This window comes from Fukomys damarensis, unplaced genomic scaffold, assembly GCF_012274545.1.
Source record: "Fukomys damarensis isolate Sample0158 unplaced genomic scaffold, DMR_v1.0_HiC HiC_scaffold_36, whole genome shotgun sequence".
NCBI lineage: Eukaryota > Metazoa > Chordata > Mammalia > Rodentia > Bathyergidae > Fukomys > Fukomys damarensis.
In genome coordinates, this window is record NW_022900948.1 from 13,414,042 (window position 1) to 13,427,961 (window position 13,920).

The 13,920-nt window shown below is 45.3% G+C and overlaps 2 protein-coding genes and 1 pseudogene across 18 annotated transcripts in view; 1 reads left to right on the plus strand and 2 right to left on the minus strand.

The window, feature by feature from the left end:
• Tmem8b (transmembrane protein 8B) overlaps positions 1-13,920 on the plus strand; it is a 78,929-nt gene that overhangs the window by 35,685 nt on the left and 29,324 nt on the right. For 15 of the 17 annotated variants that reach the window (XR_004515432.1, XR_004515440.1, XR_004515428.1 and 12 more), the window contains one exon: positions 216-1,733. The gene's annotated coding sequence lies outside the window, so the exon portion shown is untranslated. The remainder of the gene's footprint in view (positions 1-215; positions 1,734-13,920) is intronic. The other 2 variants (XR_004515430.1, XR_004515431.1) reach the window with 2 other exon arrangements.
• LOC109117888 lies at positions 316-1,323 on the minus strand (annotated as a pseudogene).
• LOC104858907 (olfactory receptor 13J1) lies at positions 8,857-9,958 on the minus strand. The gene has a single exon (XM_010619359.2). The coding sequence runs from the start codon at positions 9,956-9,958 to the stop codon at positions 9,020-9,022; it is 939 nt and encodes a 312-aa protein (XP_010617661.1). The 3' UTR covers positions 8,857-9,019.

Here is a 13,920-nt window from a genome sequence, read left to right on the forward strand (position 1 = left end):
CTTAGTCCTCTTTCCTTCCAAATGTAGTAGCTGTGCTTCTCCTCCACCTTGATGTTAAATGTGCTCATGTGCCTCGTAGTGGACAATGAAATGTGAGTGGAGGGAAGAATGGCCCTTGTGAGTGGAAGCAATGAGTCTGTGCAGACTGTGTTACCTTCCCCTTTCCCTTTGTCATGCTGAGCTGTTTTGGATGGTAACTACTTTGTTGTCCTAAGTCACAGAGTGAAGAAAACGATGCAGAGCAGGACCCCAGCCAAACTCTGATGGACCTGAAGCATGAGTGAGAAACAAACCTTAATGGTTTTAAGCCACCACTTATAGGCAATATAACTTAGCCTGTGCCGGCTGATGGGACATTTTCCTGGAGAGCAGACCTCCCCCAAGCAGAACTGTGACAGCAGCTTTCCTCTGTGTTCCTCAGGCTATAGATGATGGGGTTTAGTGAGGCTGTCACAGCCCCGTAGAGCAATGTGATAATTTTATCCACATCGGGGTCCTGGGCTTTGGGCTTGAAGTACATGAAGGAAACGGTCCCATAGAAAACCACCACCACTGTGAGGTGGGCAGAACGGGTGGAGAAGGCTTTGTGCCGGCGTGCAGCAGAGGGCACCCAAAGGATGGCAACCAGGATGAAAATGTAGGACAGTCAGATGAGCAGGTGGGGTCAGTGTCGAACAGCTGTGGCCACCCTTAGTGTCAGTACGTTGAGGGAGACGCCCCTATAAGCCAGTTTAAGCACTGCCAAGATCTCACAGAAGTGGTTGATGACATTATGGCCACACAAAGGGAAGTGCCAGACAGGGATGGACTGCAGCAGTGAGTTGGCAAAGCCTGTTCCCCAACTCAGCTCTGCCATCTGCATGCATGTCTGCCCACTCATAAGCTCTAGGTACCTAAGTGGGTGACAGCCACATAACGGTCATATGCCATCAGAGCCAGGAGTGTGCACTCTGTAGGGCACAGCTCAGGAAGGAGATGGTCCTTTGGGTTTTCAGGAAGTTAGCACGAAAGGCATGAAGGAGGAGGTGCCACAGATGTCTATGGGGGAAAGGTTGCTGAGAAGCACATGGGATTATATAGGTGGAGGTCCAGTGTGCTCATCCGTATGAGGAGGGAGTTCCCCAGCACAGCCATACAGTAGATGCCCAGGCAAAACACAAACAGGGCCACCTCTAGGTTATGATGCTCACGAAGCTCCATCACAGCTGTCCAGTTGGCCCCATCCATTTCATTCTCTATCCTTTTCCATGTGGACAACACAGCTTTTAGCTGTGACTGGCATGGATGTGTGACCCGCAGCAGCTCAGGCTCGCTCTGTGGCATTTAGCTTCACCATCTGTATAAGGAGAGACTTGGATTTCAGGTCTGTGGCTGCCCTCTCAGCTCTGCTCTTCTGCTGACGTAACTTGGAGAAGGATATTTCAAATTCTGCTCTTGAGTTCTTCACTGTCCTCCCCAGGGGTTGCTTAGAGGAGACAATGGAGTAGGATTCACATTTGACTCACTTCCTTGGAATCTCAAGTGTTATGGGTATTCAAAGGATGAATCTTTTTTAGGTTAGGACTTCATATGACTGAATTATGCCCATATTTCAGATTCATTCATTCACTGACTATTGATTGAGTGCCTCTTTTGTGCTAGGTATTGTTTCAGGTGCTGGGGCTCCACCAGTAAGAAAGAATAAGTGAACAACAGATTCTGCACTTATGCTGCCCCCCTCTTCCTTGACTGAGGTGAGATGTGCTCTGGAAGGCAGGTGTGTGATCATAGATAATCTTGCCTAGTGTCCTTTGGGCCACGAAGATGGAACATTTGGCTCCACAGGATGTGTAAATCATCTCTCCTAAAGGAATCACAGACCATTAATTTTTTAGCTGGGTATGGTGGTGCACACCTGTAATCCCAGCACTTGGGAGGCTGAGGCAGGAGGATCACTGTGAGTTCGAGACCAGCCTGGGCTACATGAGTTCCAGGGCAGTGTCAACTACATAGTGAGACCCTGTCTCAAAAACAAACAAAAATCCCCAAAAAACAAAAAAAAAATTTTTTTTTTTTTTTTTTTGGTACTGGGGATTGAACTCGGGTCCTTGTGATTGCAAGGCAGGCCACTGAACCACTGAGCTAAACCCCTGGCCCTCAAAAGAGTTTTTTTAAAAAGCACATACAAGAACATACACATCCCAATGGAGCTACTGGTCTCAGGATTTAACACTGGCCATGGAAGGCAGTGACTCATTTCTTGGCTTCCATATTGCTTTGTAGGATAAATGCAGTTGGCAGGGATGCCACACAAGGGAACCAGGTGCTAATATGACAGAAGTGTAATCAGTCACTGCCTAACTTTAGAAAGGGAGGAGTGGGGAGAGCTTCACTTTCCTCCCAGGCAGCTGCCACTGCTCTGCTGAGCTGGTCTCACTGCCTCCTTGGGCAGACCATGTCAACTATTTACGGGAGAGAGCCCAGGTGCCTCCAAAGCACAAGAGCCTTGTTAGGACTGGAAAGCTGTCTTATGGTCCATGTGGCCCCTGGTCTGAAGGAGAACTAGGAGCTGAGCAGGAACTTTTATTCTTCATCCTGGGACAGTGATGAAGCCATCTTTTCTCCTAGGGTGAATTTCTCTCCTTATCCATTAATTGTAGCCACCATTTTCAGGGGTCAAAATGCTCACTCTTACTGAATAAACCATGTCTGTTCCCAGCTTAAGACATCAGCCTGTCCTTCCTCCTTCCCAGTGGGCATGGTCCTGCTGCTTTTTTGGATCCAAGCTTGAAATTCCCTCTTCTTTTTGTACCCTCATAGTCCTTGGCTGTCCCTCCAAGTAACTGCGTAGTGTGTGGTGCACCTGTCTTCTCTGCTATACTTTGAGAGTAGAACTCCATCTCCTTCCTTCCTTTCAGCACCAACATAAAGCAATATATGTGATACTGACAAGGTCATTTAGCCTCTCTGAAATTCAGTTTTCCCCTTAAAAATTGGGTTACTATGCAACACAGGGGAAACATGCACATAAAGGTATCTGTGAGCTACCCAGGGTGATACAAGAACATGTCCTTGAGGCTCCAGATGGAAGGCCACATCTTCCGCCACAGGCACCTGCTGGGTCTGTACTTGCCACCTTCCAGACAAGGTTCCTGAGTCTGTCATGACTCTCTCTCCCCTGAGCCTGGGGTGCTTTTCATTCCCTACCCCGAATTAAGGTGACTGTTAAAAAACAGTTCTGGAACATACTGAGGCAGTTGCTTAATCTGGGTCAGCAAGTCACTTTAACCCTTATCCATGTAAACATCTTAAAGGCAGGGGTCTCATTAAACTTGGCAAAAAGATGAAGAACTTCCCAAGTGGAAGAGCTGCCCTCAGATCTACTCACTCAGCTGATGGTTACTAAGCACATACCCGGCCTGTGCTAGGCGTGAACAATACAGTAGACACGCATGACTTTGGCCATCTCGGAATTTGTAGACATTCACTCATTTGGTCTCCGTGACCTTGAACATATCCCTTCTTGTCTTTGGGCCTTAGACCCCTGGGATTATTTTATTATTTATTTATTTGTTTGTTTGTTTATTTATTGTACCATGGATCGAACTTAGGTCCTTGCACTTGCAAGGCGGTTGCCAGAACCACTGAGCTAAATCCCTGGCCCCTCTGGGATTATTTTAGATTCTGCGGTGTAAAGATATTCAAACCTGAAATCTGAAAATAAGATTCCGACAAAGCCTTTCAAAGGCTTTGTCTTTGCTGGGCATGAGGTTACAAAAAGGCTTATATTCATTTCAAATTCTGACACTTGTTTCCAAGCTGGTGAAGGGTGGGAACCTACCTGACTCTACATTTCTCTTTCTCATCTTTGCCTCTCAGAAAAAAGTCCCAAGTGGGAGTGTGAGAGGCTTTTGAGGCCCTTATGCACAGGCTCTGGTCTGGTCTCTTTTGCTACTCCCACTGCACCTTCATGTACACCTGCTCTTGCCTTCCCGGACCACTTCCATGATTTGGACAAAGCCTGCACACTTCAGTCTTATCCGACTTCCCATGAGCCTTCTTCAGGCTGGACTGGCCTTGCCTGCCCACTCATTGCTCAGGGTTCATCTCATACCTATGTTTTCTGTGCTGCCTTCTCAGACGTCTCAGTAGGACTGACCACCCCTATAACAGGATGGCCACTCAGTTGTTAGTACTGATTAACTTAATTCTGCCTGGCATTATGGTTACTTTGTTGCATCTCTCTGATTAGTCTGTGAAACAAATCTGTGCTATTGAAGTGAAAGAGCTATGTGCCATTCATCACTGTCACCTCCAGTGCCCTGCACCCAGGAGTGCCCATGATTAGCATTCAGATTGAACTGATCATTCATTCGGGTTCAGTGCTGCTGTTCTGTAAAAAGCATGATCCCAGTATCTCACTTTGAGATTAACACCCTCTTCCTCCTCCAACACATACCCCAACAGAAAGATTCAGCCTTTGTAATTACCGAGAGCTTTGGGGGCCAGTCTCCTACCTATGGGAACGGCTTCTCTTGCTGGAGGGCTGCATCAGGAGCATGTGGGCTCCCTTGAAATTTAAGGGTCTGATCATAAAATATTCATGGAAAGTAGAATTAGCCCAGAGAAGTCCATCTAGCATACACCATACTCCAGGCTATCAGGAGCTTTGACTCTGTAATGTAGGCACAGGATGGGACATTAGGGAGTGCCGGCACGGGGTGGGTTATGCTGTAGTAACACAGAACCTCATAATTTTAGTGACTTAACGCAACAAAGGTTTCTTCCTTTTTCATGCTACATTACACGGTGGCCTTCAGGGGCTCTACTCAGAGACTGTGGCTGATGAAGGCTCCACCTGTGGTTGGAAAGGGCAAACTGGAGAATCTCCTACAAGCAGTTAAATGCTTAGTCCCGGAAGTGATATACTTCACATCTGCCCAGAAGCCACTAGCTCCTTGTAGTCCTAACATGTGCCCAGAAGGAAGAGAACCAGAAATATTGCTTAGCAGACTTTCTACATTTGGATACCATGGTGTTTTACAACACACTCAGAGAGCTATTCTACCATCTTTCTGCCATGTCATATACTTTGGCATGTTCCAGAAAACCAGATTCACAGAGTGTTTCAGAGAGTAACTGTTCAAATTCACATCTTTGAGAGGCAGGATGATGCGTGGAATGAATCCTGGATGGGGAGGAAGATGTTTGATTCTTTGCTTCTGTTCTGCTGAGTGTCTTTGGTCTAGAGTCTCTTTCTGGGAAACAGAACCATTCAATTCAGGGATCACTTGTGCTCTGTAACTTCCAAAACTTTTCCTCACATCTTTCTAGAAACTTCCATCCCTGGGATCTGACAGACCAGGGTTAGTTTACAAGGTAAATATTATATCAATCTCATTGGCAGGAAATTTAACTTTCACCATTTAATACTTTAGGATTCAGAAATTATCTTGAAAGAAAGGAAGGGGAATGACAAGCAGAGAACTTTAGGTATAGCTTCCCTGAAATGCTTGGATCAGGGCTTCCTTTGCCACTGCTTCCTCCCTGTGTGGCAAGGAGTTGAACATGGGCTTTAGAGCCAGATTGACCAGGGTCCAAGCCCAGCCCTTCCGTTTAATCACATTTTCTCAGCTTCCTTACTTGCAATGGGAGAGAGTAGTATTTCCTTGGAGAAGGGTTTATTTTGAGGATCCAGTGAGATGAAGTAAAGCTCTTAGCACAGAGTCTGGCACGTAGTAAATAGAGGTGGATGATATTATTATCATCATTATGAACCCTTCCCATTATTGTGACTTCCAAATGTTTTAGAAAGCTTTCATGAGAATAACATGCCAGATGAATGCTCCAAATACTTACCTCCAAATACTGGACCAGTCACTGAGGATTATTCAGGGAGCTGGAGCCAGGAGAGTTGACCTGAGGCTTGGGGGAAACCAAGGAGATGTGCTGAGTTCATTACTAGTACTGTGCTAGGATGGGCCAAGTTGAGGGGCCCCAAGGACCAGCCTCCTGGTCCCCTGCCACACAGACAACCTGCTTGTTCCCTGCTCTTGGGGACCTCATAGTCCCTGCCCAATTTAAAGTTCAAACTCTGCAACTACACAAAATAGCAAACTGAGCAACATGGGCTTGAGAAACATGAGAGTCCAGGTACCTTGTCCTGCCACAGGGGTCGCTGCTGGAGTGAGGAGGGCATAGGAGAGATGCTGGACAGGAACCTGAAGACTGGGACTGTTGTAGCCCTGCAGGTTGGAAGCCATAGGTCTCTGTCCTTCAGTAGGCCTGGTATTTGGCCTATGAAATGGGTTATCTCCCTGTTAGGAGGACTTGGATTCATCCAAGTTTAAAGAAATTTAATTGCTTTTATGATGTGAGACTTACTATGTGAGAGAAACCTTTCAAGTCACAAATCTGTTCAAGCACATGATTTTTTTTTTTTTTTTACTGGGGATCAAACTTGGGTCCTTGTGCTTGCGAGGCAGGCAGCGGAACCACTGAGCTAAATCCCTGGCCCAAGCACATAAATTTTTACAAGCTCCTTTATTGCTTTTCCCTCTCCTTCCTGTCCTTTCACAATACAGAATAATGTGACACAGTTTAGATGCTAAAAAACTGTCTTCAGTAAAGCAGATGACATTGCAAATTATTGTAGTACACTGTGATTTATCTTCTGGAATTTTATCAGGAACACAGGTCAAAGTAGAAATCAGAATATTATTAGTACTTATTTTCTATCTTGGGTTTGGAAACCCAAACTCAACAGGTGAGAGACAAATTCATTGTCTCTATCCTGTCCCCATCTGCTGTGCTCCCTGCCATATACTTTCCCACATATTTTATCTCCCAAACATTATTTATAAGTACCTGTCAATATCTCCCAAATATTTCTCATCTCTACCTTCTTTGCTTCACCTTCACTGCCCACCTGGTTCAGATCACATCAAGGGCCTGACTGCTGAAACAGGCTCCTTATCTCCTGCCCCAAACTGTGCCTTCTCCTCTGACATGTACTCTGATAGCCCATGAAGATATGAAGGTAATTGTTTTTTCCCAGTACCAGGGATCGAACTCAGGACCTTGTTCTTGCAAGGCAGATGCGTTGCCACTGAGCTAAATCCCCAGCCCCCGATCTGACATGTACTCTGGAGTAAAGCGCTCTCCTATTTCTTAAAATGAATAGCATTTTTAAAAAGTTTATAGTCATGTTCATTTTAGAAATATTGCACACTATTGAAAATAAGAGAAGAGTACTTATCTGCAATCCCATCACCCAGAGAATATAACTGTTAGTCAATATTTTGTTATAGTTTTCCATGATTTCCTACACACATGTATGAAAAATGCCTTAAAATTATAAAATTAAGAAGATACTGAATATCTTCATATATTTTCTATTAATTTTATTATGAACATTTTCTGTCATCAAAGTCTTAAAAAATTTTAGTGGCTGTATCAATCCAGTTATTGGACTCCACCAGGATTTACTTAAAAATTCTTTTATGGTTGGACATGAATATTATTATGTTTTTGTTACTATAAAAACTAACTCTGTGATTAATATCTTTATATATAAATCCTTGTACCCCTTAGATTAGAGTCCTATAAGCAGCAGTGTGGAGTCCAAGTCTGGACATTTTTAAGGCTCTTAATTCATATATCCTTTCTTTGCAGGAAGATCATAGTCATTTATCCCCAACTCCCCAGCAGCATATAACACTGTACTTTACCTGACAATAGATATGATAGTGAAAAAACTCTTCAGTGATTGTTTGTGATCGTAAAAAATGGGTAGAGGAAGATTGTATCCAACCAGTGACTCTTCTGAGAGTAAACCTGACTGTGACCCCCAGGGCCACAGGATAAAGTCCACACTCCAGTCACGGGTACCCAGAGCCCGGCAGGATGGCTGGGCCTTGGGCAGCCTTCACTCAAGAATGGTCAGAAAGGCCTGAGAGTCTGAGTGACTGTGAGCCACTGAGAATGATGATGGCTTGTCCTCTATGGCTCTGTTCTGATTCACACAGGGAGTAGGCAGGAGGCCTGGGAGGGAAACTGAGCTGAGCTGTGCAGATCTTCAGTCAGTGGACAGGAGGACTGGACTCCTGCTTGGAGGCCAAACAAGCCCAGCTCTCCCACAGAACCAAGGCCACTGAGGCCAGAGCAGGAGAGGAAGTGAAGCACTTTGGTACTCCAGGTCTGTTTCTGCTATGTGCTCACTGCATTCTTAGAAAGAAAAGCTCAAAGAGGCTGAACACCAGGCAGGGGCAGCCTATGGGAGAATCCCAGAAATGAGGATGAACCCAGGCTCTGCCATCACCATCCTTAAATTGCCATGTTCATATATTTCTGAAACTTGTGCAGGACCTGAGATTGAGTAGTTCTGGATGCCAGGACAGAAGTGGGATGGGATGCTCTGCACTCTTGGAATAGCACTGGAAACAAAGATCATGAGAGGCACAGTGAGAGGAGCAAAGCAGGGTGGCTTCCTGGTGCAGGTGGCATGGGGCTGAGCCTGAAGGGTTAGGTGGCTCTTTTGCCCACGGAAGGTGTGTTGGGAGGAGTGCTTTGTGTGGACAATTCAAGAAGAGTTCAGAGCTGGGCAGTGCAGGGAAGGGTGAGGCTTGGGACAGGAGACTGGGGAGCTGGTCAGGCAGGGCCACCTGTAGGGGGCTGAAGTGCCCCTGCAGAAGAGTGCCACTTTGTCTTGGGACAGTGGGGAGCTGTTTGTGAGTTTCAGTGGGAAGAGTGATGGGATTTTATGAGCTTTTGAAAATGATCCCTCTGAATGCTACCTGGAACATAAATTGGAAGGAGGAGTAAGACTGAAGTCTTAAGAGCAGCGGCCCAGGGAGGGAGGCTGTGTTTGGACCTGAGGCCACAGCAAGGCAAAGAGCAGAGGGCAATTTGTGAGCTACTCAGTGGCAGAATTGGTGGAACTTGGTATTGCCTTTCTGGTTTGGATTTACCTGGAGCCCTATGCTCTGTCCCACACGGACACTGGCAATGATGGCCTCACTTAGCTGAGCTCTGCCCTCCCTCACCTGCAGGCTTGTCTGCTGCCGAATACCTTCTTGGCAGCCTCCTTCACCTCCTTGTTCCTCAGGCTATAAATGACAGGGTTCAGCATGGGTGTAACCACAGCGTAGAGGACTGTGAAGACCTCATCAGAGATGTGGGCCTCCTTGCTCTTGGGTTTCATGTACATGAAGATGACGGTGCTATAGAAGAGCAGCACCACAGCCAGGTGTGCTGAGCAGGTGGAGAAGGCTTTGTGGCGCCCTGTGGCCGAGGGCACCCTCAGGATGGTGGTCAGAATGAGTGCGTAGGACAGGCAGACGAGGGCCAGGGGCACTGGCAGCAGCAGGATGGCACCCACCAGCAGGAAGTCCTCGCTGACCGATGTGTCACCGCAGGCCAGTTTCAGCACTGCTAGGATCTCACAGGTAAAGTGACTGACCACGTGGTGGCCACAGAAGGGCAGCTTCATGGCGATGACTGTCTCAGTCACTGACTTGATGAGGCAGAACACCCATGCGGCTCCTGCCAGCAGCAAGCACAGCCGGTGGCTCATGAGCATGGGGTATCTGAGCGGTTGGCAAATGGCTAGATAGCGGTCATAGGCCATGATGGCAAGCAGCAGGCACTCTGTGGAGCCCGTGGACAGGCTCAGACACATTTGGATGGCACAGCCAATAAAGGAGATGGTCTTCTGTGGTGACAAGAGGTGAACCAGCATCAGGGGCACAAAAGTGGATGTGTAGCAGATGTCCAAGATGGAGAGGTTGCCCAGGAAGAAGTACATGGGTGTATGCAGGCGGGCGTCTAGCGTGCTCACTGCCACAATGGCCATGTTCCCCAGAAGGGTAACCAGGTACATGGCTGAGCACAGAGGGAAGAGCACGCGTTCCAGAGCTGGGTAGCCTGAGAATCCCTTCAGGAAGAACTCAGAGACCACTGTTCCATTGACAGGCTCCATGCTGCAAGCTCTGCAAGGATGCAGAGCTTGGAGAGAAGGAGAGAGGATGCTCATAGTGGCAGCTCACTGAGCCTCTTCTGAGACTTGAGGGATGGCTAGGGCCTTTGTCAGCTCAGACACACACTCTCTGTTTGTGACTTTGGGGAATTCCCATCACCCTCTCTAGGACTCAGTTTATCCATGTGAAAAATGAGGGTTGATTTAGATCCGCATTTCCCTAAAAGAATGTTAATGGAAGCGTGAAGAAGCAGTGTGAAAAATCACTTTTCAGCAATGCTAGATTAATAATTAACAGTCCTCTTTACTGCAGGACTTTACTGCAGAACTTTAAGAATGCTAATGTGATTTATGATTTTTTTAAAAAAGCACTGCAGATCATGTGCTCCCCATATTTATTTGACTCTGGATCTCCCTTTCACAGAATACCACTTAACGTACTGCAGATAAGTGATCTGTGGACATAGTTTGGGGACCAATGGTTTGGACCAGAAATCCTCAAATTTCCACATGTACCAGAGTCACCTGAAAGTGTTAAAACACAGATTGCTGCCTCCACTCCCAAAGCTTTTCTGACTCAGTAGATCTGAGTGATGCTATTGCTGGCCAAGGCACTATGCTTTGAGAACCCCTGGGACAGACAGCCTCAGGATCATCTTTTGAGGCAGCCCTGAGTCATTGCTTAAACTGTTCCCACTGTCTGGAAAGTCCTTCCCATTGCATCTCAGCTGCAGAAGAAGAAGAGCTGGAAGTAAGAGGCATGCATCATCCCAGAGGCACAAACAGGGTCACAGAATGCAAAGGAAAGAGGCTCGGGCTGGCTTGGCAGGGACAAAGAAAGGCTCCCCAGGGAGGTGCCATACATAGAATTTGGTCCAGAGACAGGGGAAGGCAGGAGGAACATTGTAGGCTCTGCAGACAAAGCTCCCTGCATGCCTCTGACTTCCGGCCTGTTCCCCATCCATGCCAGCCTACAAGGATATCATTTCCTTTCCCCACTTCTCTCAGATTCTGAAAGCCAAATTGAGGTCCCACCCTGTGTAAAGTCAACGTCATCTTGTCTAATTGTGACTTCCTGAGGCTAAGGCAAATTGAATGGAGAGCTTGTTGCCAGACATGGGTCACTCCCAGCCTAGCTGACAGCCTGGCAGAGCTGGGCAGGGTCATACAGCTCAGCTGGACCACTCCCTTGTTATGCATGGGCAATCTGAGGCCTGGAGAGGGTAAGAAGCTTACCCAATGAAGCACAGTGAGTTAGAGGGGAAGCCAAGGCTCTAGTGGTTCTTCAGGGTGCTAGACTCCTTTCTCTGCCTCCACATCCCCATTTGTCACTTACCTTCAGGTTCTTCTAGATATGTACCTTTGGCTTCCTAGAAGATGTTCAGAGCATTGGAGACCAGTGATTTCCTTTGGATGGAGCCAGGAACACACAAATCAAAGATGCCCTCGCTGCTTCTCTATACAGGGCATCCTGGTGGGCACGACCCAGAGCTTCACTCCAGTCCAGCTCTCCAAACTGAAAATAGGCTTAGACTTTCACGGGATTCTAAGAAGTGTGTGCAACTTGATAGAATAAAGTGGAGCTTTTAAAACTGGGCAGAATCAGTGGGGCTCTATAACATGTGTTAGATTTTGTAGAACTAGGACATTCTGGTGGGCTCAATGCTGAAGAAGTCTCCAATAGCTTCTGTGGGCATGATGGGACCCCTGGCCTGAGCAGCTCCCAGCTGCATTCTGGCTGACAGCCTCAAGGAGAATGGGCTGGCCAAACAAGCAGTATCTTTCAAAGCTCCCTGTGCACTAAGGGACTGTATAATCCCAGTGCAATTTAGAGGAAGGAGAGAAAATGCACCCAACTTAGAAACTTTGAGGTGTTCAGGGATGCTGTCCCAAAGACCCAATTACCCAGAGTCTGTTTAGAGATCTTAATTGATGTGGAGAAGTTGGAGAATGTACACAAGGAATAAAGGAATGGATGGATGATTGAGTAAATGAATGTGCAAGCAAATTTCAATGAACAGATTAAAAAAATGAATGAGTGAGTGAATAAATGATAGGCAGAGTTGCTTTCCAAGTGGCAAGTTACAGGTCCTGGCCCAACTCCCATAGAGATCTCACAAACATGCAAAAGCTGGAAAGAGTGACCGGGATGAAAAGACCCAAAGAAAATAGTAGAATAGCAGAGCAGGACAGTCCTTAAAGGCCATCTTGACCAATACACTGTACAGACAGAAGACTGCCCTAAAGGGGAATAAGTTCAGTGTGAATTAGTGAGGCAGAAACACAGCACTAGTTCACCCTGACACTAATTATTTCAACTTTGAGCCATATTTCCCTTAGCCAGTGCAGAGCTGATTGCCCAGTATAGCCCATGACTGGCTTCCTCCATCTTCACCTGTCCCTCTTCCCTGCACTCAGAACATCCATCCTGATGGCTTCTCCTTGAGGTTCCTTCTAGTTTTCAGAGTCTATGCTACTTCAGACTTTGGGGCCTCTTTAAAATAGTGTCATGGGTCTGGCTCAATGATAGAGCATTTGGCTGGCATGTGTGATACCTGTCACCACCTGGGTTTGATACCCATCACTGCAAAAAAGAGAAAAAAAATCATAATGTCATTTTTTTGGATCTAGGCATTATCATTAGATTTTATTCATTTTATTTTTTATCAGCACATGTATGAAGTAATATTTACATTCCCTGTGTGGAGTTGGCACATGTACAAAACAAATCTTAATTCCTTTTTTCATCCTCTTCTCCTTCCCTTCTTCCCTATTCCCTCCATCTCTTGGTCCTCTTTCCACTGACCAAAGTTCTATTTCCTTACTTCCTATGATCTATCTTTTGTTTTGCCATTAATTTATAATGTGAGTTTCTCATATAAATCATGCAATATTTAGCTTGTGTGTCTGATTTATTTCACTTAACATAATGGTCTGAAGGTGCATCCATTTTCCTACAAATGACTCAAAGTTATCTTTCTTAATGGCACAGCACTCCATTGTGTGTAAATACTACATTTTCTTCATCCATTCATCTGTTGATACATATATAGGCTGTTGACAAGATTAAGCCATTATGAATTGTGCTTCTATAAACATGGGTATGCATGTATCACTGTAATATGTCTTTTTTTTTAATTGAGTTTATTGGTACAATCTAGGTATACAATACAATTACATTCATCATTGGGATTCTGTACCTTTACATAAGAGGTCTTGATTCTCATTTTTCCCCTTGTCCCTGCCCTCCCTTCAACTCCCTCCTCCCCTCCCCATTTACAAACACTTTATTTCCATATTTTCAGTTTCTCATATTTTTTTCCTCTCCCTTATTACCTTTCCCCCACCCTTCCCACTTTCCCTACATGTTTAGCCCTTTACTTCCTATTTCACATTATTAATTATCTCATTAGGATCCTGTGTACTATTATAGTTTTTCACACCAAAGAAACTATTCGGTATTTCAGTTAAAGAAATCTCTGTTTGAACATTAAAAATAGGGAATCCTAAAATAAAACTAAAAAGTAAAAGAGAAAAGGCAATGATGTAGGATTTAAATAATCCTTAATTCTGGAGATGAAAATGGTCCCTGAACATATTTAAATTGCTTCTCGCTCTTATAGTCTTATCTTATTATTTTCTTCATTATTTAGAGAATACTTTATTAGTTTCTGTAATCAAACCCACGTAGATATGACCTTACATATTTAGTACGATGTGTTACCCCTGTACACGTAGAAAAAAAAATAAAAATAAAAATAAATTAACATTTCTAGACGAATATGGTTGTCCACTTCTGTACAATGCCAACTCAACACAGTAAATTGGGATGACTTTTTCCAAAGTTGGCAGCACTGTTAAAGTTTCCCAAAATTCAATTTATATATATCTGTATATATATATATATATATCTGTATATATATACAGATATATATTTATATAAAAAGACTAATAATAGCATGTTA

Bases quoted from the DNA above. Each gene is read 5' to 3' on its own strand.
- LOC104858907 (XM_010619359.2), bottom strand. From the start codon at position 9,958: ATGGAGCCTGTCAATGGAACAGTGGTCTCTGAGTTCTTCCTGAAGGGA.